The 25,842-nt window shown below is 42.6% G+C and overlaps 1 protein-coding gene across 2 annotated transcripts in view; it reads left to right on the top strand.

Annotated features, from left to right (window-relative positions):
• The window catches only part of HECTD4 (HECT domain E3 ubiquitin protein ligase 4), a 223,726-nt gene that overhangs the window by 135,814 nt on the left and 62,070 nt on the right, over nt 1-25,842 (top strand). For both annotated transcript variants that reach the window (XM_025401575.1, XM_025401574.1), the window contains exons 30-45: nt 1,021-1,156; nt 1,269-1,410; nt 1,514-1,680; nt 4,997-5,143; nt 5,796-5,980; nt 7,608-7,761; nt 8,929-9,209; nt 9,450-9,639; nt 11,191-11,272; nt 13,192-13,394; nt 14,091-14,226; nt 15,022-15,204; nt 16,065-16,229; nt 16,613-16,782; nt 18,136-18,251; nt 25,437-25,540. In XM_025401575.1, coding sequence (XP_025257360.1) covers nt 1,021-1,156; nt 1,269-1,410; nt 1,514-1,680; nt 4,997-5,143; nt 5,796-5,980; nt 7,608-7,761; nt 8,929-9,209; nt 9,450-9,639; nt 11,191-11,272; nt 13,192-13,394; nt 14,091-14,226; nt 15,022-15,204; nt 16,065-16,229; nt 16,613-16,782; nt 18,136-18,251; nt 25,437-25,540 — 2,561 coding nt within the window. The remainder of the gene's footprint in view (nt 1-1,020; nt 1,157-1,268; nt 1,411-1,513; nt 1,681-4,996; nt 5,144-5,795; nt 5,981-7,607; nt 7,762-8,928; nt 9,210-9,449; nt 9,640-11,190; nt 11,273-13,191; nt 13,395-14,090; nt 14,227-15,021; nt 15,205-16,064; nt 16,230-16,612; nt 16,783-18,135; nt 18,252-25,436; nt 25,541-25,842) is intronic.

The following is a 25,842-nucleotide window of genomic DNA, read 5'->3' as shown; positions in this document are numbered from 1 at the left end:
GACCCTGTCTCTAAATAAATAAATAAGTGAAAATTTTAGAAAAATAAAACAAAATGGTTTTTTTCTGCACTTTCTCAACACCTTTTTTCTTAGCTAGTCTTGACGTATAGTTTTATCTTCTTTCCATTTAAGGGTTGTTTTATAAAACAACTATTTCCCTGGACAGGGTTAAGGAGTATGTCTTATAGAAAGACCCATTCAGATTCCAACTCAAGTGTGATATTTATTCCTACCAACTATGATCAAAGCAGAGGTATCATCAAATGACAATAAATCAGCTAAATAAATCTGGGGTTAAAGCGGGGATAAAGGCCATCTCTGAAAAAAATGGATTTGGATGTATTTGAATTAAGAAATTTGGGCCAGGTGTGGTAGCTCACACCTGTAATCCTGGCACTTTGGGAGGCCAAGGTGGGCGGATCACTTGAAGTCAGGAGTTCGAGACTAGCCTGGCCAACATGGTGAAACCCCATCTCTACTAAAAAAATACAAAAGTTACCTGGACGTGGTGGTGCACGCCTGTAATCGCTGCTACTTGGGAGGCTGAGGCAGGAGAATCACTTGAACCTGGGAGATGAAGGTTGCAGAAAGCCGAGATCACACCACTGCACTGCATCCTGGGTGACAGAGCGAGACTCATCTCAAAAAAATAAGAAATTAAAAAATGTTAAAAAAGAAATTTGTGCTTTCTGGCAATTACTTGCTATGTCCTCCTTGCTTTTTAGAATGCTTAGGTTAAAGTGAACATTGATAGCTATGAAATTAAATGAATTTTTCAGCTTTTCTTTGGGAAACCAATTTAATAAAAAGATTTTAATTTTTTTAAGTTAAAATAATTTTTAACCTAATACTTAGGTTAAAAAATTGATGTAAAAACCATCAGTATGCTGTGCTAGCTAGATTGGTGGCTGAACTGTGATAGAAAGCAAAGATACACTTAAACTGTTGGGTAGTTCTGTGTTGCATTTGGCTGTTGTACAGATAGCAGAAATGTCAGCCTTTTAATTCCTTTTTTTCCAGCTTGTAAATCAGCTTCTGAAACAAAAGTGATATCTCATGCTGTCAGGCAGCCTGTTTTTCTTCGCAGCATGTCAGCTCCTTCTGACCTGGAAATGATTGGTAATGAAGATTTGGAATTTACTAGAGCAAATCAGAGGTAAATGGCTAATGGCCAGGGTTGGGTTCCCACATGCAGCTGAATGCATTCATCAAAACAAGCTCCCTGAGTGTGTTTCTCGTCTTGCCAGTCTGTTCTATGTTCCCTGTAGGCGTCGCCACGTGACCAGCCACCGCAGCAGCTCCTTTACACTCCTGCAGTCGCTGGCCATTGAGGACAGCAGGGACAAGCCCACCTACAGTGTCCTGCTAGGGCAGCTGTTTGCTTTCATCGGCACCAACCCTGACCAAGCTGTACGTTATGTTTTGCAGGCTCCCGATGAATAGCACCTAACAGCATGAGGGGTCTTGGGGCAGTTAGCAGGAGTCAGGTGTCCTTCCTTCTTGTGCATTTCAGGTGTCCAGCAGCAGTTTTCTTTTGGCTGCACAGACAAGGTGGCGGCGGGGAAACACTCGCAAGCAGGCACTGGTGCACATGCGGGAATTGCTGACAGCTGCCGTGCGAGTCGGGGGAGTGACACATCTTGTGGGTCCAGTGACAATGGTCCTTCAGGGAGGACCCAGGTTAGTTGTTTCTGTTAGTTTATACTGTCCTTTCTAGAATGGTCAGAGCCATTCCAAAGATTATTCCTGGGGCCCAAACATAGGCATAGTATTTGCTAATGTTTTCCTCTAAAATATTTATATAAAAGTGGTACATGATCTTGCAAAAAACTCAACATATTAATAGAATGTAAAACTCTTGGTATTCACCATTTTCTCCTAAATTCCACTCTGTCCATTAAGAGCTCATTATAGCAACCATACATGCATAAGCAGCTGTATAATTCTTTTTGTACACATAAATGTGTGTATACATTTTTTCAACTTAATTCAGATTATATTATCCGTGCCTTTCTATAACCACGGTTGTTTTGCTCAGTATGTCTTAGATATCTCAGGTATCTGTTTTCATATCAGTACTTATAGGTCTGGTCTGCTTTATCTTTTTTTTATTTGACATAGCATCTCACTCTGTCACCAAGGCTGAAGTGCAGTGGCACAATCGCAGCTCATGGCAGCCTCCGCCTCCCGGGTTCAAGTGATTCTTGTGTTTCGACCTCCCAAGTAGCTAGGATTACAGGCACATGCCACCACACCTGGCTAATTTTTATATTTTTAGTAGAGATGGAGTTTCACCATATTGGCCAGACTGGTCTCAAACTCCCGAACTCAGGTAATCTGCCCGCCTCGGCCTCTCAAAGTACTGTGATTACAGGCATGAGCCACTGTGCCCAGCCTTTTTTTTTTTTTTTAACAGGTTCTCATTCTGTCACCCAGGCTGGCATGCAATGACGTGATCATGGCTCACTGCAGCCTTGACCTCCCCAGGCTCAAGCGATCCTCCCACTTCAGCCTCCCAAGTAGCTGGGACTATGGGCGCATACCATCATGCCCAGCTAGTGTATTTATTTTTTGTAGAGATGGGGTCTTGCCATGTTGCTGAGGCTGGTCTCAAATTTCTGGGCTCAAGGGATCCTCCTGTCTCAGCCTCCCAGACTGCTGGGATTAAAGGCATGGGCCACCATACCTGGCTGCTTTAAGATTTTTAAGAGGTCATAGATATACATTATATAGATGACCTTTTCTAAAAAATTTAACTCATCCTCTACTGATGGACACATAGGTTCATTTGTCTTTATTTCTTTTGTTTTTGTTTTGTTTTTGCATTAACAACCTCGTTTTACCTATATTTTTGTATATTTCCATGATTGTTGTTACTGAACCAATTTCTAAAAATGTAATCGTAGATACTAACTCTGAAGATGGTTTTATAACTCATTTGTGAGTTGTTCTATATGAGTTTCCTATTGGGCTTCAAAGATCTTCAAGTAGAAATAGAAAATGCATTTCTCTACAAGCCCTGGACTTGAGCTGCTGGAGGTGAGGAATTCTGGCCAATAGGCAGAGAGGGTCCAGTGACTGGAGGAAAATGGGTTAATTAAGGCTGAAGTGAGTATCTTGAGAAATCTTGAGATCCTCCCACCTCAGCCTTCCAAGTAGCTGGGACTACAGGAGAGGTCAGACTATTCTTTGGAAACAAGTCCAAAATTTCAGTGGCTTAAAAGATAAAATTTTTTTGGGCACAGTGGCTCACACCTATAATCCCAGCACTTAAGGAGGCCAAGGCAGGAGGATCACTTGAGGCCAGGAGTTCAAGACCAGCCTGGGCAATATAGTGAGACCCTGTCTCTACAAAAAAGAAAAAATTAGCCGGAGTGGTGGGGCATGCCTGTGGTCCCAGCTACGGGGGAAGCTGAGGCAGGAAGATCGCTTGAGGCCAGGAGGTTGAGACTGCAGTAAGCTATGATCGCATCACCCTGCACTTCAGCCTGGGCAACAGAGCAAAACCTTATCACAAAAAAATAAAAAGAAGACAGAATTTTAGGTCTTACTTCTGTGCGTGATGGGTTCATGCTGGCTCGTGGTAATCACAGAGGAGGAAACCACCACCTCGAGAGCTGCCAGGCTCCTTGTCAGAACTCTCGCTCATTGACCAGACTTGCCACTGTCCAGCCAACCACAGGGTGCCCAGAAAGAAACAGTGAAAAGCCCTCATGATTACCATAGCCTATTTCCAGAATTTAATTTCTCCATAAAACTGGCAACACTATTCCTTTTTCCCTCGATTATTGTCATTTGTCGGAAACTTGAAAAAAAATGTAGAAAATGCCAAAAAATAAAATGAAAATCACCTACAAGTACACCCTCTTAAGGTAACATCTGTTAACGCTTTAGTGTCTGTGTTCTAACCATAGATGGCTCCCGTAGTGTTCTTAGTGGTTCTATAGCACTGCATTATATGCAGTGAAACTATATTATATGCTTGAAACTTTAACAAATTCCCTATTTTTGAACATTAGGTTAGTTTTGCTTGTTTGTTTTTGCTATTGTAAACAATGCAATGTTGCATGTCTTTGTAGACAAATCCTGATAGTCTCAGTTCTAAACTAATATTAATTGGTATAGAATCAGCCCTATATTATGTTTTTTTCATTGTGAAAGTTTTATTTTTTATCAACTAGGCTTTCATCATCTGCTGATAACTGAAGTGGGAACTCAAAAACAGACACTTAGCTAATCCATTTGAGCTTTAGTTGTCTCATTAATAAAACTGCCTTGGCTAGGCACAGTGGCTCAGGCCTGTAATCCCAGCACTTTGGGAGCCGAGGTGGGAGGATTACTTGAGCTCAGGAGTTTGAACCCAGCCTGGGCAACACAGTGAAACATCATCTCTACTAAAAGTAAAAAAAAATTAGCTGGATGTGGTGGTGTGCATCTGTGGTCCCAGCTACTTGGGAGGCAGAGGTGGGAGGATCACCTGAGCCCAAGAGATCAAGGCTGCAGTGAGCTGTGATTGTACCGCTGCACTCCAGCCCGGGTAACAGAGCAAGACCCTGTCTCTAAAAAAATAAAAAAGAAAAAGCACTTACAGTATTCAATGCTACTTAGATTATTGTAGACATGTCTGAAATAACTGGTTTCATGATCAAATATGTTTGGAAAATGTTGAATGTCCTCTGCTTGTAGAGATGCCATTCACTTTACCCTTACTGAAGGCTCTGAAAAGTCTACAGTAGTCTGTTTTAATTTCCCTAACCCAGGATTTCCCAGACTTTTCTGGAGTGTGGACCACTGTTTTGGAGGCACTCCTAAAACTTCTGTCCAGCAGTCTTACATAGTTTGGGAAACACTGAGCTGGATGTTCTCCAAGATCCCTTCAGTTCTGGATTCATCCAGAAACTCTAGAGTTTCTCAAGAGGCCTCTCCTGCTCACATGGTCACAGCCACTGTTCTTGACGTGGTTCAGGAAGCCTGAGCTTTGGTTTCTCTTTCACAGAATTGAAGAACTCACATGTGGTGGGATGGTCGAGCAGGTCCAGGAAGCCTTTGGCGAGACCATGACCTCCGTTGTGTCTTTGTGTGCTCGTTACCCTATCGCTTGTGCAAATAGCATTGGACTCTTATGTACCATACCTTATACCAGGTAAGTACGGAAAGGCCTTTTGTTGTATGTAAGTTACACTGATGTATAGTCAATTAAGTGAAAGTATTTTTAATTTTAAAAATTGGATTTTTTGCTTTCATTATCCGGAACTAGCTATAGAAAACTTTTCTCCTGAAAGACACTTAAGGTTCCTGTGTAAATTTCTTATTATTGAGTTCCTACATGACTAAATGCAGCCATTAGGATTATATTACATTGTGAAGATACAGAGGTTCAAAGAAAAATAAAAGGTCCCTAGGAAATTACTTACATATTTGGCAGGAATATTTTGCATATGCACATTTATTTCCTCTTTTGGGTCACTTAGTTACTAATTTGAAGATGTCAAGCATTCATTGAATCCCCTTAGCACAAAATATATGATTTTTTTACATCACTGCAACATTGAGTTGATTCCATCGATTTTTGCTTTGATATTGTAGATAAATAAATCAGAATTTGAAGTTCCTTGTTAATGAAGGGAATCATCATTATAAGAAAATCATTTTGTGTTTGATTGCACATGGCAGTATCCTAAGTTGTAGGGAAGGAACTACACCAGCATGTTTTATGCCCCTTTGAACCTCACGTAAGAGTTTCCTGAGTGTTGGTCAGTTACGTTTATCTAGTGTAATCCATGACCCTTTGTCAGGAGTGAAGAGAAGTGCCTGGTACGCAGTGGCCTTGTGCAGCTCATGGATCGACTGTGTAGCTTGAGCAGTCAGACCGAGTCCAGCTCCAGTGAGAAACAGACCAAGAAGCAGAAGGTGGCCACCATGGCCTGGGCCGCCTTCCAGGTGCTTGCCAACCGCTGTGTTGAGTGGGAAAAAGAGGAAGGTGAGATGCCGGACTCCTTTCTAGAGCTCACTGATTTCTTCTATTGGTGTGTTAGTTTATTAGATTTTTTATGCTAAATGAGAGAGAGAAAGGCTCCGTTAAATGACATGATCAGATGGGTTAAATCAGTGGATGATTTCATGAGACACTTTTCCTCAGTGTGGTTCTATGAAAACTTACAGCATTACGATGAGACTAAATATCCCCGTACCCTGAAGGAGTACAGTTATCCCAGGAAATTGAGAAGGTATTTTTTATTCTCTCCCTGTCAACACTGCTAACAGTTTCCAAATATATTTTTTAATTAAAAAAATTTATTAGACACAAGGTCTGTCACCCAGGCTAGGGTACAGTGGTGCAATCATAGCTCACTGTAACCTCGACCTCCCTGACTCGAGTGATAAGCAATCCCCCAACCGCAGCCTCCCAAGTAGGACTACAGGTGCACACTACCATGCCCAGCTAATGTTTTTTTGTTGTTGTTGTTTGTTTTTAGAGTCAGGATCTTGCTATGTTGCCCAGGTTGGTCTCAAACTCCTGGCCTCGAGCAGTCCTTATGCCTTGGCGTTCAAAAAAACAAATACTTTTTGAAGTGGCTTTTCAGTTGCATTTTCAAGGTGATGTTTCCAAATTTTATTTTTAGTGACCAATCCAAATAAAAAGTAAACCTGGGCTAGGTGCAGTGACACATGCCTATAGTCCCAGCCACTCAGAAGGCTGAAGTGGGAAGATTGCTTGAGCCAGGGAGGTCGAGGCTGCAGTGAGCTGTGATCGTGCCACTACACTCCCTGGGCAACAGAGCAAGACCCTGTTTCAAAAAAAAAAAAAGTAAATTTGAAGGATAATTTCCCCATAAGATTATAACTTGTTTATTTATCTGTTTATTTGTTCACGATGCATTTTAATGTCTTGAGAGTCTATTATATGCCAGGCAGAAGATAAATAAGGCATTATTCCTCCCTTTAAAAATATGGTCTGGCAGGGAACTAGACTAATAAGTAAATACTTATAGTGTAATCAGTGCCACAACTGAGGTGGATAGGAAGTGCAGTGGGAGTGTAGAGGTCCCAGAGACCAGCTGTGCTAGGGATCCAGCAAAGCTTCTCAGAGAAGGTGACATGGGAGTTACTCTTGAAGGATGGAGAAGACTTTCGAGCAGAACAAATAGTGTGTGTAGACTCAGGGATCTAAAAGAGCATGGAAAGTTCAGGAAACAACAAATACTTTTTCATAACTTCTACATGCTTGGGAGGTTCTGGAACTATGGTGAGCATGGAAGAATCCAGAAAGGTCTTTTATTATGTTTGGCAAAGTATGAGTTAAAAAATCAAGATGTTTTCATCACCAGTGAAATAGTGATTCTTCACTATCAATCAAAGTATGTTCTTTGATTATATATGGATTAATCATATTCAATTTTCATGAATAGTAATGTCTACTCCCAACATGGGGTTATTTTAAAAATAACTATTATCCTTTTTATGTATAGATATTATCTAATGAGGAGACACTATTAGATGGTTCATGAAACATTAAGCAAGATAAATGGACAGGGCTCGCCACCCCCGCAGGCTCACCATGGCACCCTTAGGTTTTCACCAAGTTCTTTTTTTCTTTAACTGTGAAGGTGGCTCCACAGAGGCTGTGCACTCAGGTCTGGCCCGGCAGGTGTCCAGCCTTCTCACCAACCATCTTGCCCGAGCCACAGAGTGCTGTGGCAACCAGGCTGCTGGGAATGATGCGCTCCAGGATGTCCTTAGTCTTCTCAATGATCTCTCAAGGTATGCAAGGTCCAGCCTGGAGCTCTGGGAGAAGCTGGCTTTCCTCTTGAATGATTGGGGTTTCTTTTGGTGGTGGTTGTCTTTTCAAAATAGCTAAATTACTAGGCCATTTTGACACACCCTTGCCTCAAAAAAAAAAAAAAAATGGAGGATGAAGTGGTTGAAACATAGTATTTAGTTCTAAAGTTTAAGGATTATTTAGGTGAATAGCTAAATCATAAAATAATATATTATCATTTGCTTTAATACCTTACTGACAGCAGCTGCTAACCTTTCCCATAGATGCAGTTGTATTCATTAACCAAAAATCTTACCCTCATTATAGCAAGATTAAAGAGTAATAAGTCAGGGCCTGTAATTAACTCACTCTCTCATGCTGTGTCTTTAAAAGAAGATATTCTGTGCTGGTTGTATACCCCCTGTGTGAGCCATGAGGCCCATAAAATATCCACGTATGACTGACTGCATGATATTTAGCTTTCTTGGAATGTAGCAGTTTTAGCTGTGGCAGATCCTAGAACACTGAAGGCTGTACAACACTGTGTGATAGCTTTGGTCTTGAGGCACTCATTAAGAAAGAATAAATAACATAAATTCCAAAGAGAACTATTTACAAGTTAATCTCTGTTTCCAGATCCAGTCATTCTCCCTAGCAATCATTTATTATAGAATGCTTCTCCCCTCTCCCATAACCTGGTTTACCAGGATCCAAGCCCCCATTCTATCTGTAACCTCAAGATGGTAGATAAGCTTCTGTAACTCATGGAAAATTCAGTCTTCACTCTGAAGGCTCCTGTGTATACATGTTAAATAAATTTGTGTGTCTTTTTTCCTATTAAAAAAAATGAAAGAATAGATGACAAACTGAAAAGCTCTTAGTTTGAGTTTGTAAGTCTCAGTGCTCCATGAATCACTCTGAATTTAGGATTTCAAGTAAGCATCAGAGATCAGAAAATATTCAAAAATCTTTCTTTTTAAGTATTAGTGTTGTTTGGTTTCATCAAATTTTCCAAAATTCTTAATTCTTCACAGAAGCATAGTGCCAAATTCATGTCTTCCTCATGAAATCAAATTTCATTAGTTTGTTTCATTCAGAGAACTCTTGCTTCTGAATGTCTGTAGATCAACATTTCTAGCACTGTTTACCTTTTCTTCCTTTTTTCCCAGGAGCCACATAGGCAAAGCCATCCTGAGCCAGCCAGCTTGTGTGTCCAAACTCCTCTCCCTGCTGCTTGACCAACGCCCGTCTCCAAAGCTGGTCCTTATTATTCTCCAGCTGTGCCGGGCGGCGCTGCCTCTGATGAGCGTAGAAGACTGTGGAAATGTGGAGCTCCCACCCTGGAGCTACTCTGTCCCCTCCTTAAACAGTGAGCAGGAGGATCCCAGCGACCCAGCTTCCAAGATCGCCTCCTTACTCTTAGCAAAGCTGGCAGATTACGTGGTTCCAGGTGAGAAGCTCCTCAACAGGAGAGTAGCATGGCAGTGCAGCCTTTCTGGGCCCAGTCAGGTCCCCACTTGCATCTGTGCTTTCTGTGATGAAAGACTGAGTGACAGAGAAGGGAGTGGGGACAGAGGAATAGAGAAGGGGGAAGAGAGATTCCAAATCCCAAACCATTATTTTTCATTTTAGCAGAGCCACCAAAACACCACTGCAGTTTTCCTGAACGAGCTTTGTTTTTTACTTAAAGGATGTCAGACAGTTCTTTCTCCAACCGCTTCTGAACCTGACACCACATTGACAAAAACCAGTCCCAAGAATTCCTTGAAAGGAGATAAAGATCCTGGAGAAGAGAGTGAGGCTGTGGATGGCAAGCTCTCGATATTTATCCACAAGCGGGAAGACCAGTCATCCCATGAAGTCCTTCAGCCGTTGCTAAGGTGACCGTAATGATTGTGATAGCTACACGTCCTCAAGCACCACCCATGTCACAGGCACTGTGCTAAGTAAGCCCTGTACATGTATCGACTGCCTCGGCCCTCTTTACACCCCTTTCAGGTAGACACTGTCACTGTGATTCCTGTGGTGACACAGAAAGAAACTGAGGCAGAACTGAAATGCAGATGTAGTCCTCTCTGACCACAAAACCCAAGCTCTGAACCACAACTTGGTGCTGTCTCTCTAAACACAGCTGAGAGCTAAAGCCATGTGGACAATGTATTATTGTCTATGGGAAGTCTCCAGTGTGACTTGGGCTTTGAGGAGGAATAATGCAGTTTGATTTTTAGTTATTGGCATCCTTCAGCTGTCGGTAAATTTAGGTAAACTCCAACTCATTGACTGTGATTTGGAGAAACAAGAGACACTTTTTTAAAACTTTAATTGGTTGAAGTATGAAATGGTATGATTACTCAAGCAGGAAGTAAAAATATAATCATTGCCCAAATACTACAAACCTGCAGGGCTTTGTTAGTGGGATCCAGGGCAACAGGAAGGCTTGCCACATAGCACAAGGGAATTCAGAGCAGGTATTTATGTCTCAGATGGAAGAGGCCTCTCTTTACTTAAATGCTCTGACGATGTTGTCATCCTCATAATTGAATCTGCTGTCTGCCATTATGGCAACTGAAAATATTAATGGGACCATGGTATAAACTAAGCAGGATTATGGCAGGTCAGGGCTTACATGAGGAAATCTCCAGGAATCTTTCCTGGACATTGCAATGCATCATAGTACAAATTTGGTGAAAAATTTTTTTTGGAGAGCCAAGTTCAGGAGGCAGGGGAAGCTGAACTGTTAGAAAGGAAGATCCAGTCATTTGCCAAGGGATCACATTTATGGTGTCGTTAAAGTTCCCTCTCCTTGGGGTTTAGATGATGTCCTCAGGCCCTGCCTTTGTTCTGGGTTCATGTCAGTTTTTCATTTTGTGCATTATTTTCATCTGGATTTCTAGATTTACTTACAACTCTAAAAACGCTGTTGTTTTGGGCCCTAAAGTGCTATAATTAAGCAATAATAAATGATTTCCTTTTTGAAAAATTGAGTCTTACTGTGGATTTTAAAAGCTAGTGTTAGAGGGCCAGGCATGGTGGCTCATGCCTATAATCCTAGTGCTTTAGGAGTCCAAGGCAGGAGGATGGCTTGAGCCCAGGAGCTCGAGACCAGCCTGGGCAACATAGCGAGATCCCGTCTCTTCAAAATATACAAAAATTAGCCAAACATAGTGGCGTCAACCTGTGGTCCCAGCCATTTGGGAGACTAAGGTGGGAGAATCACCTGAACCTAGGAAGATCGAGGCTGCAGTGAGCTGTGATCACGCCACTGCACTCCAGCCTGGGTGACAGAGCAATACCCTGTCTCAAAAAAGAAAAAAAAAAGCTCATGTTAGTGTATAATAGGGCCTCACCATGACTGGGTGGCCCCATGACATGCAACCCACTTTTGGCAGTGCCTGTAAGGTGTGCTCTGCTCTCTGCCTGCCTTTTTTTAGTAGTTCAGAAGGACGACCTTTCCGACTTGGTACTGGCGCCAACATGGAGAAAGTTGTGAAGATGGATCGAGACATGACCAAGGTAACCTCATGAGGTTAAACCGATTAAACCCGAAATTGTAGAGTATTTGTCATGCTTTAGATTTTCAGAACAAATTAAGAAAAGAAAAATTAGTTCAAGTTCCAACGAAGAGGCAACGTGAGAAATTGAAGTCAGTGCCTTAATTGAGGCCATTTTAGTCAAAATCAGTTTGTCAAAATCAGAACTTTTAGTTTTGACCTAGAAATTTTTTCTTAGCTCTTTTAAGAAAGTTTAATAGTTTAAAGTTGAAAATAGTTTAATAGCCTAAAAATAGTTTGAGATAGGTGAAATAGTTGAAAATAGGTGAAAGGTTGCTAAGAAAATAACAGATAATAAGAATTACAAATACCTTATTAAAAATATAAAAATATGCCCAGGCTCACACATAATCAAAGGAAAGGAATAAAAACAATAGTAGGCCGGGCGCGGTGGCTCAAGCCTGTAATCCCAGCACTTTGGGAGGCCGAGACGGGCGGATCACGAGGTCAGGAGATCGAGACCATCCTGGCTAACACGGCGAAACCCCGTCTCTACTAAAAACACAAAAAATTAGCCGGGCGAGGTGGCGGCGCCTGTGGTCCCAGCTACTCGGGAGGCTGAGGCAGGAGAATGGCGTAAACCCGGGAGGCAGAGCTTGCAGTGAGCTGAGATCTGGCCACTGCACTCCAGCCTGGGCGACAGAGCGAGACTCCGTCTCAAAAAAAAAAAAAAAAAAAAAAAAAAAAACAATAGTAATACATCATTTTCCATCTGTCAGACAAGTAAAGTCAAGAAAAATTAATAATAGCCTTTATTATCAAGGTGAGGGTAAATAAAGTCTCAAGTGTCCAGGGAGAAACACAGGGTGTTCTTCACAGTTTTGTTTGAAAAAACAAAATAGGCCAGGCGCTTTGGCTCACACCTGTAATCCCAGCACTTTGAGACACCAAGGCAGGTGGATCACCTGAGGTCAGGAGTTCAAGACCAGGCTGGCCAACATGGCAAAACCCTGTCTCTACTAAAAAATACAAAAATTAGCCAGGCGTGGTGGCAGGCACCTGTAATTCCAGCTACTTGAGAGGCTGAGGCAGGAGAATCACTTGAACCCGGGAGGCGGAGGTTGCAGTGAGCCAAGATCACACCATTGCACTCTAGCCTGGGCGACAGAGCAAAACTCAGTCTCAAACAAAACAAAAACAAAAAATAGGATCCACGTACTCATAAACAGGGGATTGGTTAAGAAATTATTACAGTCATATAATGAAATGCTGTGCAACTATGAAAAACAATGAGATAGATCTCCCATGTATTGATATGGAAGAGTCTCTGTGATATACTGATAACTGATAAAAGCAAAATGAGGCCGGGCGCGGTGGCTCAAGCCTGTAATCCCAGCACTTTGGGAGGCCGAGACGGGCGGATCACGAGGTCAGGAGATCGAGACCATCCTGGCTAACACGGTGAAACCCCGTCTCTACTAAAAATACAAGAAAATTAGCCGGGCGAGGTGGTGGGCGCCTGTAGTCCCAGCTACTTGGGAGGCTGAGGCAGGAGAATGGCGTGAACCCGGGGGGGCGGAGCTTGCAGTGAGCCGAGATCGCGCCACTGCACTCCAGCCTGGGGCACAGAGCAAGACTCCGTCTCAAAAAAAAAAAAAAAAAAAAAAAAAGCAAAATGAAAAGCAGCCTGCATGTCGGGGCCCTCTGATACGTATGCCAGAATTTGCACGGAAGTGATCTAGATGACTAACCATTATCTCAGCCTGAATGAGGTCTGGGATGTCTATGGAAATTTTACTCTCTACATATAATATTTTATGTTTGAATTAAAAAAAAAAATGAGCGTGGATGGCTTTGGTAATTGAGGGGAAATAGACTTGAAAAATATAGTGCTGGGAAGAATGAAATGAATCTTCTCAGTGTCTTCAACCTCACCCCTAGGGTGGCTGTTGTGAAGTGATTACAGAAGAGGCTGCAGCCGCCCTGCGGAAAGCCACCAAGTGGGCACAGTCGGGCCTCATCGTCAGCATTGGGCCACCTGTAGAGTCTATCAACCCAGAGGCTGTGAGTGGACTATCCACAGGTGACAAAAAGAAAACCGCCCAAACTTCCATTTGCCGAGAGAGGAACTCGGAGCTTGCGAGGTAAACCTTCCACAGGTAGAAGCTATCCACGCTCATCTCAGGTTTACTTTGTAATGGGTTTGTTTCTCGTATTTTAATTTTCTACCATCCTCTTAACCTCTTGGAAATGAGGCCTCCGTCTGCTGTAGTAGTTGCACTCAAGGTACAGCCTGGAGTACTTCAGAGAGTAATGACTATCCAGGTAGATCTGAGGTTGTCATGAAAGAATAGAGGGATGCTCCTGGCTGAGGGGACATTTATAGCCAGAGGATTCTTTTGAGTAGTATTAAAAAACTCTGGTCTTGCTACCTTTATTTCTTGCAAATGGTACATCTCCACTGCGCCAACTGAACACACACACACGCTTCTTTCTAGGAGCAGAAGCAGCAGTTAAGTGTTACCTCTGTGAAGTTGGTTCGAGGTGTTTTGTGCTTGAAAGCCAGGAATAGTTGCAATGCAGTGTCTTTCCCTGATCCTCATGGCTTATAAATAAAGTTCGAGGTCCATTGTTTGAGGCAGTTCTTCAGATACCACAAGGAATATGACACAGTGATTTCTTCCTAATGATAATGCAGCTTCTTGTTTTCTCAGTCAATGGAATCCACTTTTTCTTATGTAAATAGAAAAGGTTTCTCTCTGATGGTAACCCTGAAAGCCACTTCCCTGCTGTCTTAATCATCACTGGGCACTGACACTTTTTCCTGTTGACACTTGCAGGACTGATCCCGTGCGTCCCTTCATTAGTGGGCACGTGGCAAACAGCATGGCTGCAGAAGTGATCGCCTTGCTACATAGCTTGCTCATGGCACCCGAATCAAATGCTGCTCAAATATGGACCACAACAGCAGAGAAGGTTAGCACGGTGTTGCTACTCAACTGAGAAAGTAAGAAGTAAGCTAATTAGAGTTAGAATCATACCCAGCAAGGGACATTTTAGTCCATTTTCGTCAGATATACCTATTAACTGACTTTCCCCTGGAATTTGCCTTGCTGTAGTAGTTTCAACTCTGTTAACCTATATCTCCTGTCACTGCCAGTTCTCATTTTGCAGAAGATAGGACAGTATTCCCCGGGAAAGAGTGACAGGCCTTGTTTCTCTTCTTCTTGCTTATGTTAGATTGGTACTGACATTAGGAGATCATGCAGCACTGGTTTATTGGATTTAAGCGTACTCACTAAGTCCAAGGAGGCCTCTGTGTGATTTACACTGCCTGAGTGCCCTATTAGTAAGTGATTCATCATTACAAACAGTATCCCAGTTGCCTGAAACTACAGATCTGTAATCAATTCCCGCTTTCCACAGCTACTCTTCAAGTGAACCCCTTATGACATGTCCTGAAGGTAATTGAGTGTTGACAAGTGGACAGTATGCTGGGATGGTTTTCCTTCAGATAAATGATTGTTTCATTTTAGAGGTTTTAGTGACATGATGTTTTATTCTCCCAGTTGTGTATTTCCAGTTTTGTCCAGTTACATAGACAAATATGGGCAAATGTCATTGGCCATACCTGATAGCTTTTTGGTCCCTCACATGTCCAGAGTTCCTTCAATATATGGGACCCAGGCCCTGTTGTAGACACTTTGTCACCCTTGGCATCAAAACAACCAAAGCTTTAACTCCTAGTGCACGGGCTGCTTTTATATTTAGGTTCTGTCTCGAGCACTGATGTACATTCCACAATTGGGGAAATACGCAGAAAGCATTCTGGAAAATGGCAGCAGCAGTGGCAGGAAACTTGCCAAACTTCAGAGAATTGCCCGCCAGGCTGTTGCTGCACTGTGTGCACTTGGAGGCTTCAAAGAGACAATCAAGATAGGATCCGAGGTTCAGGTACCAACCACCATTTTCCCCAAATCATTGCTTCTCCCATATATATAAGCATCCATTGGTTAGCTGATCATCTGTAAGACAAGTATTATCCAACCAGCTGGACAAAAAAACCTGTTTCTTTAAGTTAAATAAGGAATCTGAGAAACTCTTGAATTCAAATCCACACTGTGCTGCACATCATTCAGATATTAATGCAATGCTATCTTAGGTTAACTGCGATACTTGTGTCCTGTAGTGTGATCAGTATCAGTCTTAGAATTGATGATGGAATTAGAATGGAAGGAAAAGAGTGTCTTCTTGCAAAAATTTATTTACCGTTAAACAGCAGTAACAAGTTTTTTGTTTGCTTTGAGACCGAGTCTTGTTCTATTCCCCAGGCTGGAGTGCAGTGGTGCAATCTCAGCTCGCTGCAACCTCTGCCTCCCAGGTTCAAATGATTCTCCTGCCTCAGCCTCCCAAGTAGCTGGGATTACAGGCACCCACCACCTTGCCCGGCTAGTTTTTGTATTTTTAAGAGATGGGGTTTCACCATGCTGGCCAGGCTGGTCTCGAACTCCTGACTTCAAGTGATCCGCCTGCCTCAACCTCCCAAAGTGCTGGGATTACAGGCATGAGCCACTGCACCTGGCCTAGCAGTAATGAGTTTCTGTTTGAGAGGACAGCACATTGTGATCACCTTGCAGTTAGGTTTTAGGGCCTATAATAACTCATGTCTAGGGATTGGTATCTGCTACGCTGGTAGTATAAACTACTGTAACGCCAACAATGGCAACTATAAATTTACTCTTTCCTCTTGTGTCATAACACAGCTGCCCACACATCAGAGCTGGTTGGTAGTGCTAATCTATCTCTGTCTCCAGGTTTTAGGTAGAGGAATCTCAGGAAGCATTGGAGTAGTGGCTTCTATCAATGAACAGGAAGGTATAGCTACAGTCAGATTCCCACCCATAGACTGTAGAAAGACTTCGCAAGCGTCAGACACATTGACTATTCCATTGTCTAGACTTTGTGTTCCAAGATCAGAGGTAAGGTGATTTTTAAATGCTTCGTAAAATATCTGCCAATGGTAACTGTACTGTAATGAGTCTATGCACATGCTCAGTGCAGAAGCACAAATGCTTGGTTGTCTTAAATTGTACTTGCGATGTATGTTTATATATTGGTTATAGTTATTTAATAGTAATGCTTATGTGAAAATTTTCATCTAGATGACCAAATTCATTTCTTTGTTCGTTAGGGCTATTCTACAGTGTATTTTTAATTGTTTTGATGTGTTTTGCAGTTTTCTGTATGGTGATTTTATTTTTTTAACTGAAAATTTAAGAACTCCAGATAATAATAACACCCTCATTTCTTATAAACTAACTACTTGAATTTAACTTTTTGCCATGCCCCCCACCGCCATCAGGCATTGCCTCTTCATAAACTGTCCATTACTGAGAAGGTAGTACAGGCAGTCCAGTCCATGTTGCTTCCTCAGGAGGGAAGTCTCTCTATTCACACCTCACTTCCTGCAACAGGAGATGGGTCAGCTCCTGTGATGGCAGTCGTTCGGCTCCTTGCTGAAATAAGGACAAGGTGAGTACCCTTCCCATGTTGCTTGATGTGCTGACGTGGTGCAAGCTGACAGAAGAAGGGATCCTTGGTGGGCCCCACCACTCCCAACTTAATGAGTCCACAGCTTGAAGCTCACACTAAGCTGAGCAACAGTAACCATTCTTTTACAGTTTTTTCCACAGTTCGTTGCATTCCTTAATTTCTGCAATTTTTGTTGCATTCCCCCATGTCTACACTTCAAAATAAAGTTTAGCTGTTCACCTAAGAAAATAAACATACAAATGAATTGTGATGTATGAAACACATATATAAGGCCCCACTGATTTGCTTTGTTAAATAGAACTTTGTTCCAACACAGGAATAACTCTACTACGTTGAGGCAGGAGAATCGCTCGAACCCAGGAGGTGGAGGTTGCAGTGAGCTGAGAGTGCACCACTGCGCTCCAGACTGGGCAACAAGAGCAAAACTGCATCTCAAATAAATACTTAAATAAATAAAATGATTCAGGCCACATTGATACATATCTGGCCTATCACTTTCCAAACTGAAGATGGGAAACCTAGGATATGCACACAGGGGTTGGTGTTGGTCTTTTCCTGCAAATACATTTATTTAGCATTAAATAGCAATAACAAGTGTCTCTTTTTGACAGTGGAACTTCTTTTTTTTTTTTTTTGGACACAGAGTCTCGCTGTGTCACCCAGGTTGGAGTGCAGTGGCATGATCTCGGCTCACTGCAACCCCTGCCTCCCTAGTTCAAGCGATTCTCCTGCCTCAGCCTCCTGAGTAGCTGGAATTACAGGCGGGTGCCACCACCCCTGGCTAATTTTTATATTTTTAGTAGGGATGGGGTTTCGCCATGTTGACCAGGCTGGTCTCAAACTCCTGACCTCTGGTGATCCACCTGCGTTGGCCTCCCAAATTGCTGGGATTACAGGCGTGAGCCACTGTGCCTGGCCAACAATGGAACTTCTTAGAAACTTCTAGTATGTATTTTGCATCAGGTGAGAGCGATCACCATACAGATTTTCCCAGTTTTTGAATCCCTCTTGCTTCCCTAGGGCACATTTAGGAAAAGCTTTTAAGAGACAGTGCTGATTTCTCACCCAGCACTTTGTGTCTCCATTTAGTGGCGATGGCAACCATTTTTCTCTTTTCCAATTCTTCATGCAGTGTCAGCAGTTACTGTGTGGCAAAAGAGAAGTTATTTATATATTTCCAAGACAGTCCAGCTCAGAAAAAAAGCAAGAAGAGTGGGGAGTTTGAACCTTGTAAACTGGGGGACAAAATTGATTGAAATGTTTTTCACAGTTGACTTTTTTAGACAATGAACACTGATGACTTTGAAATATTGTAAATCTTTTAACATTAAGAGCATGCCTGGTCATGGCCCAGCTTTTAGAAGACAGCTTATTTTGTGAAGAATTCATACAACAATGTCCAGCAGCTGTTGAAGTTCTTAACCTGGTAGCCCAGGAATGCAGTGCTGGTAAGTACCTGAACTTTCTTTACCACCCTGTTTTATTGAATTTTCTCAGCACTTTTGCAATTTGATAATGGCATGTTAAGTGTTTTCATACACACACGTCAAAACAGCTGAGCTGTAAGGACAACACCTGTCACAACTCACATGCATCCCAGACCTAGAAATGTAAATAAAATGCTTTAATCTATACCAGTTAGGAAATCAACATTTTTCAATTTAGCTTTAAGACCATGTCAGAGTGTTTTCTTTTCTTCATTCCTATTGATTTGTTGCCTTTATTTACCTATTAGAACTATAATATTTAGGAGCTGTCCTTAGGCCTGGCGTGTACATTTTGACTGTTGTCATTGGCTACACTTGAATTCCCAGTCAAGAGTTTGCACTAACATCCATCCTGGCATGTGTGTGTGTGTCTGTGTGTGTATGGAAAAGTCCAAGCAAATAGCAAAATTGAGAGACTAGTATAATGAACCTTCAGGATTCCATTATCCAGTTTCAACAGTTGTCAACTCATAACTGATCCTATTTTATCTGTGCTGCAACCCCTGGAATTATTTTTAATCCTAGATATTATTTTATTCATAAATATTTTAGCATATGTCTCTGAAAAATAAAGAATCTTAAATAACTACCACACCATTATCACCTACCTACATTATTAACAGTAATTTTAAAATATTATTAAGTATCTAAGCTGGGCATGGCAGCACGTGCCTGTAATCCCAGCTACTTGGGAAGCTGAGGCAGGAGGATTGCTTGAGCCCAGGAGTTTGAGTGCAGCCTGGGCAACATCGTGAGACCCTGTCTCTAAAAATATGTGTATATACATATCTAGTCAGTGTTTAACTTCCTAATTTTCCCATAACAATCATTCTTGTTTTTACATTTATTTATTTGAATGGGGATCCAAATAAAGTTTACAAATTGTTACTTTGTTGCTGTGTCTTTTTAATCTATCTTAAAATATAGATTCCTCTTAGTCTTTGCTTTTTTTGTTTTGTTTTTTTCTGCCTTACAATTTGTTTGTGGAAGGTTTCCTAGTCTGAATTTTGATGACTGTATCCCTGTGGTGTCATTTACTATGTTCATTTACCCTTCTGTTTCCTGTAAATTGGTAGTTGGCCTGGTTAAATGAAAATTTACCCTTTGTCCCCAAGGATATAACTGGACCCTAAGTGAAATTGTTCACAATTCAATTAGCATTCCTTCAATGCTCTAATGCTAACATTTTCACAAACTTCATGTTAGAAATGGACAGCTTTAAACTCCGTTAGTGTTTGTAGGTTCATCCTCTTTTTTTTTTTTGGTCATTTAAAAAATCTGTATTACTTTTTCTCATGCCATTTATTTTGTCAGTAACTCTCTAATATCTTTTCTGTTTGTAATTTTTGTTACTCTTTCACATTGTGGTCATTTCTGTTGTTTTCTTTTTATTTTTAAATTTGTCTATATCTGTTTTACTTCTCACATCTCTTTCTTTTGATAAGGGTAGTGCCTTGGATTCAGCAGAAGCTCCAGCTGGGAGATCCAGGAACCATTAATAAACCTCAGAGAGATCCTAAGAATAGAGAACAAGAACAGAAGCAAGGGGTGTGCTAGGCTTCAAGGGTGAAATTACTTGTGACTTCGTTTTGTACTCTTAGTAGGTCCTTAGTTCACTGCCTCTGACTTTTTTTATATTGTTGGCTTAGATTGCATTCAAAGACATATTTTGACTGATTATAGCAGCATATAACATGCTGAATTAATCATTTGATTTTCTATGGTACTGTTTCTGGGTATCCTCTTTTATATGTTTTATAGAATAAAGAGGTCTTAATTGTGAAATTTACATTGACACTGAATGCACAGGGTAGGATTTGTAATAATTTAGAGCAGTGGTCTCACGTGATTTTGATCATAGTCCACCTAACCTGTTTTTCCTAGCGGAAAACCACTTTGCGGTAACAAAGAGTTGCAAAGAAATGTGTGGGAAGTGCTTGTTAATTACTACAAAAAAGACTATGAGCTTATGCACATTGATTTGTATTCTAAATAGTATCCTGTGTAAAATTGAAGAAGCCTTGGGCCGGGCGTGGTGGTTCACGCCTGTAATCCCAGCACTTTGGGAGGCCGAGGCGGGTGGATCACGAGGTCAGGAGATCGAGACCATCCTGGCTAACACGGTGAAACCCCATCTCCACTAAAAATACAAAAAATTAGCCGGGCGTGGTGGTGGGCGCCTGTAGTCCCAGCTACTCGGGAGACTGAGGCAGGAGAATGGCATGAACCTGGGAGGCGGAGCTTGCAGTGAGCCGAGATCCCGCCACTGCACTCCAGCCTGGGTGACAGAGCAAGACTCCATCTCAAAAAAAAAAAAGAATCCTTAATAACTCACTTATTAGGTTACCAGAAATGGTTCTGACATTTAAAGTAAATAGCAAAGTTTACTGACTCCAGTATCAGTGATAAAAACCAGAGGGAAAAACCTACATTCTGGGTTACTTTGCAGAACAGTGGTAGATTCTTAGGCCTACAAGGGAAGCATAGACTACGCTCAGGAGAAAAACTGTTTAATAAACAAGATTCAAGGTGAGGGGTAGGTAGAGGAGAGAGAGTTACTTGATTTCATTTTTTAAAGTATTAAAATTTTTATTTTATATATGAAAATGTCATGAAATTTATCAGCGATAATGTATTGATACTCAAATTTTTAAAATTTTTAAATTTTTAAATATTTTAATCAACTTCCATTATTTTTCCTCTTCTGGGATGAATTAAGTGGCAAACTTGGCCATTCTAATATTTACTCACTGATAGCTAAATTTTATAGCATCTCTATCTAAAGAAGACAGTACCAGATTCCATTTGGTCTAGGGAGATAGCACTACAAAACTTTTTTCCTTGAAAAAATATTCCTGAAGGACGGGTGTGGTGGCTCACGCCTGTAATCCCAGCACTTTAGGAGGCCGAGGCGGGCAGTTCGAGAATAGAATGGCCAACATGGTGAAGCCCTGTCTCTACTAAGAATACACAAATTAGCCAAGCGTGGTGGGGTATTCCTGTAATCCCAGCTACTCGGGAGGCTGAGGCACGAGAATCGCTTGAACCCAGGAGTTGGTGATTGCCATGAGCCGAGATCGTGCCACTGCACTCCAGCCTGGGCAACAGAGGAAGACTCTGTCTAAAAGAAAGAAAGAGAGAGAGAGAGAGAGAGAGAGAGAGAAAGAAAGAAAAAAATATTCCTGAGACATTAACTAGATCCCTTGGTTGAAATAACAGAGGAAGCAGATTTTTGAGCCTGAAGAAAAGGCACATAGAAACCAAAAAAGTTCTCAACATTATTTTACCCCCTTGCAGAAGCTAGAATCTCCCAGTTTCAGCTGTTTCCTCTTCTCCCAGCTTCCTAATGTACTTATTCCCTGAGCCAGATATTCTCCAACTTTGGAAGTTCCTCGGAACTCCCAGGAAGCATGATTACGAAGTCAGAATTTTAAGTAGAGGGTGGTCCCAGACGGCAGGCTACAGGGACCATCAGACCTCACTGGAAGAAACAGGGCTCCAAGTTTTGCCCTGACCCTCCTTTACCTACCCTTCTCCTGAGCTTTCCTGGATTCTACACTGAGCAATCCCTCTGCTGAGATCCAGGCTTAGCAGCTACTTCTTTAAAAATATCCCCCTCCCCAGCCTCATGAACGCACCAAATTGATAACCAAAGTCATTCCTTACTCTGGAATCAGCTCTCCTTCCCGATTTCCCTGCTTTACTTAATATTCAGACTAATTTTGTTTTTGTTTTTGTTTTTGTTTTTTGACACAGGGTTTTGCTTTGTCGCCCAGGCTGGAGTGCAGTGTTGCAATCAAGGCTCACTGCAGCCACAACCTGGGCTCAGGCAATCCTCTTGCTTCAACCTCCTAAGTAGCTGGGACCACAGGTACACACCACCATGCCCGGCTAATTTTTTTGTTTTGTTTTTTAAAGGCAGTCTCACTCTGTTGCCCAGGTTGGAGTACAGTGGCACGATCTTAGCTCACTACAACCTCTGCCTCCCAGGTTCAGGTGATTCTCCTGCCTCAGCCTGCTGAGTAGCTGGGATTACAGGTACCCGCCACCACACCTGGATAATTTTTGTATTTTTAGTAGAGATGGGGTTTTACCATGTTGGACAGAGTGTTCCCAAACTCCTGACCTCAAGCGATCTGCCCAGACCTCAAGTGATCTGTCCAGACCTCAAGTGATCAGCCTGCCAAAGTGCTGGGATTACAGGTGCGAGCCACTGCACCCAGCATAATTTTTTTAATTATTAGAAAAATGAGGGCCAGGCGCTGCGGCTCACACCTGTAATTTCAGCACTTTGGGAGGCCGAGGTGGGTGGGTTACCTGAGGTCATGGGTTCCAGACCAGCCTGTACAACGTGGTGAAACCCCGTCTCTACTAAAAATACAAAAATTAGGCCGGGCGCGGGAGCTCAAACTTGTAATCCCAGCACTTTGGGAGGCCAAGGTGGTGGATCACAAGGTCAGGAGTTCGAGACCGCCTGGCCAAGATGGTGAAACCCCATCTCTACTGAAAATACAGAAATTAGCCAGGTGTGGTGGTGCACGCCTATAGTCCCAGCTACTCAGGAGGCTGAGGCAGAAGAATCACTTGAACCCGGGAGGCAGAGGTTGCAGTGAGCCGAGATCACACCACTGCACTCCAGCCTGGGTGACACAGTGAGACTATGTCTCAAAAAAAAAGAAAAAAAAAAAATTAGCCGGGCATGGGGGTGAGTGCCTATAATCCCAGCTACTCAGGAGGCTGAGGCAGAAGAATCGCTTGAACCCAGGAGGCAGAGGTTGTAGTGAGCTGAGATCATGCCATTGCACTCCAGCCTGGTCGATAGAGCGAGACTCCATCTCAAAAAAAAAAAAAAGAAAAAAGAAAAAGAAAAACGAGATGGGGTCTCCCTATGTTGCCTCTGGGCTCAAGTGATCTTCCCTCCTTAGCCTCCCAAAGTGCTAGGATTACAGGCATGAGATACCGTGCCAGGTTAGTTTTGATGCCCAGATACTGAGTCAAGTATAATGCCTCTTCTTTGTCCCTTCACATCCAATCACTTGCCATATCCAGTTCTTCCTTTAAAATACTCCTGAGGCTGGGCACAGTGGCTCACACCTGTAATCCCAGCACTTTGGGAGGCCAAGGCGGGTGGAATGCTTGAGCCCAAAAGTTTGAGACCAGCCTGGGCAAAATGGGAGAAACCCTGTATCTACAAAAAAGCCAGGCATGGTGGTGGATACTTGTAGTCCCAGCTACTCGGGAGACTGAGGTAGGAAGATCACCTGAGTCCAGGAAGTCAGCACTGCAGTGAGCTGTGATTGCACCACTGCCCTCCAGCCTGAGAGAGAGAGAGAGACCCTGTCTCACTAAAATAAAATAAAATAAAATAAAGTGCTCCTGAAATTTATCCCTTTCCTGCCCGTTTTCACTACCAACTCTTTAAAACAGGTGCTTTTTTTTTTTTTAATTGTAATTTTTATAGCCTGGGCAACATAGCAAGGCCTTGTCTCTACAAAAAATACAAAAAATTAACCAGGTGTGGTGGCTCACACCTGTGGTCCTACCTGCTTGCGAGGCTGAGGTGGGAGGACCACTTGAGCCTGGGAAGCAGAGGTTTCAGTGAGCCGAGATCACGCCACTGCACTCCAGCCTGGGCAACAGAGTGAGAGACCTTGTCTCAAAAAAACAAAAATTTGTAGAGACGGGTTCTCACTATGTCTCCCAGGCTGGTCTCAAACTCCTGGGCTCAAGCAGTCCTGCCTCAGCCTCTAGAAGTGCTGGAATTATAGGCATGCACCATCATGCAGGGCCAAGGCAGGTGCTTCTTATCTCTTATTTATTTATTTATTATTTTTTTTATTTAGAGACAGAGTCTTGGTCTGTCACCCAGGCTGGAATGCAGTGGCGTGATCTCAGCTCACTGCAACCTCTGCCTCCTGGCTTCAAGCAATTCTCATGCTTCACCCTCCCGAGTAGCTGGGATTATAAGCATGTGCCACCATGCCTGGCTAATTTTTGTATTTTTTGTAGACATGATGGTTTGCTATGTTGGCCAGGCTGGTTTTAAACTTTTGGCCTCAAGTGATCTGTCTGCCTCAGCCTCCCAAAGTGCTGGGATTACAGGCGTGAGCCACCACACCCGGCTTTCTAAGACCTAACTTCATGATATTTTCATTAAGCCTTTCTGGATGCTTGAATGAAGTCACTGCTCATTCACCTGTGCCTCTGCTTGTACCTTGTATTACATAATCACATACTGCAGCCTTGCACTGTGCTCTTTACCGTGTGTGTGTGCCTGTGTGTGGTGTGCGTGTGTGCGCACCTTATTTTCCCTCCATAGTAGGAGCTTTGGCTCATTTATCTTTGTATTCTCCAACACCTTGCAGTGTGCCTTGCTCATAGCAGGTGCTCCATAGATATTAGATTTTTAAAGATTAATTTAGATGATAAGGATAATAGTCTTCATTTATTAGATGATGAGAATAATAACACATTTATTGAATGCCTGTGCCAGGGACTTAGCCACGGGCTTTACTTATTTCATCACATCTTCACAACAGCCCTGTGATACACAGGTGCTGTTGTTACCCAGTATTGCAAGTGAGATGATAAATACTGAGTACTGAGGCCAGGTTCTGAATCCAGGAGTTGGACTGCACCAGAGGCTAAGCACTTGCCCTCATTGTTGTGCTGCTGGGCTACGTATGGAAGACAAAGATGTCTCGGGGTATTTGTTCTTTTTAAGAATTTCAGGCCAGGCGCGGCGGCTCGTGCCTGTAATCCCAGCACTTTGGGAGGCCAAGACAGGTGGATCACCTGAGGTCAGGAGTTTGAGACCAGCCTGGCCAACATGGTGAAACCCTGTCTCTACTAAAAATACAAAAATTAACCAGGTATGGTGGCACGTGCCTGTAATCCCAGCTACTCGGGAGGCCGAGGCAGGAGAATCTCTTGAACCCAGGAGGGGAGGTTGCAGGGAGCCAGGATTGCACCACTGCACTCCGGCCTGGGCAACAGAATGAGACTCTGTCTCAAAAAAAAAAAAAAATAGAATTTCATTGAGCTCTGTAAGTGCATTTTATTGTTTTGATGCTGCTCCAAAACAGTCAGCATACTCTTGGGAGTAGCAGGAACTGTTTTCACAGATTCAACATGTGCCTTCTACAGGAGAGCGACTTGCAGTTGTGGAGGTACAGTGTGAACGGCTGAGGATGCTGTACCGGGACTGTGCTCGGCCCCCACCGCCTCCTTTGCAGGCTGACCGGAGACAGGTGAGCCCTCTGTGGTGCTTTGCACCTCCTGCAGCCACCACACACATCATTGAGTAAGGCCAGCAGCAAGTTAAGGACATTTAGAATAAGTGTTTGCAAAGCTGTTTGGAGGTGCGTTCTTTTGCAGTGACATGCCCTCCTTTGCGGTGCCATGCTCTCATCTTTGACTGTCAAAGCAAATTAAGCTGACATTCTGAATATTGGAAAATTATAGCAGGGGAACAAAACTTAGTAATTTATAAATAGCTTCTTTGTGTTGTCAATAATAAAATGAAAGCTTTTTTTTTAAGTTTAGAGATACA

The sequence above is a fragment of the Theropithecus gelada genome, chromosome 11 (assembly GCF_003255815.1).
Source record: "Theropithecus gelada isolate Dixy chromosome 11, Tgel_1.0, whole genome shotgun sequence".
In the NCBI taxonomy this organism is placed as follows: Eukaryota; Metazoa; Chordata; class Mammalia; order Primates; family Cercopithecidae; genus Theropithecus; species Theropithecus gelada.
Note: the sequence above shows the minus strand (reverse complement) of the source record. Positions and strands in the feature narration are given on the sequence as shown.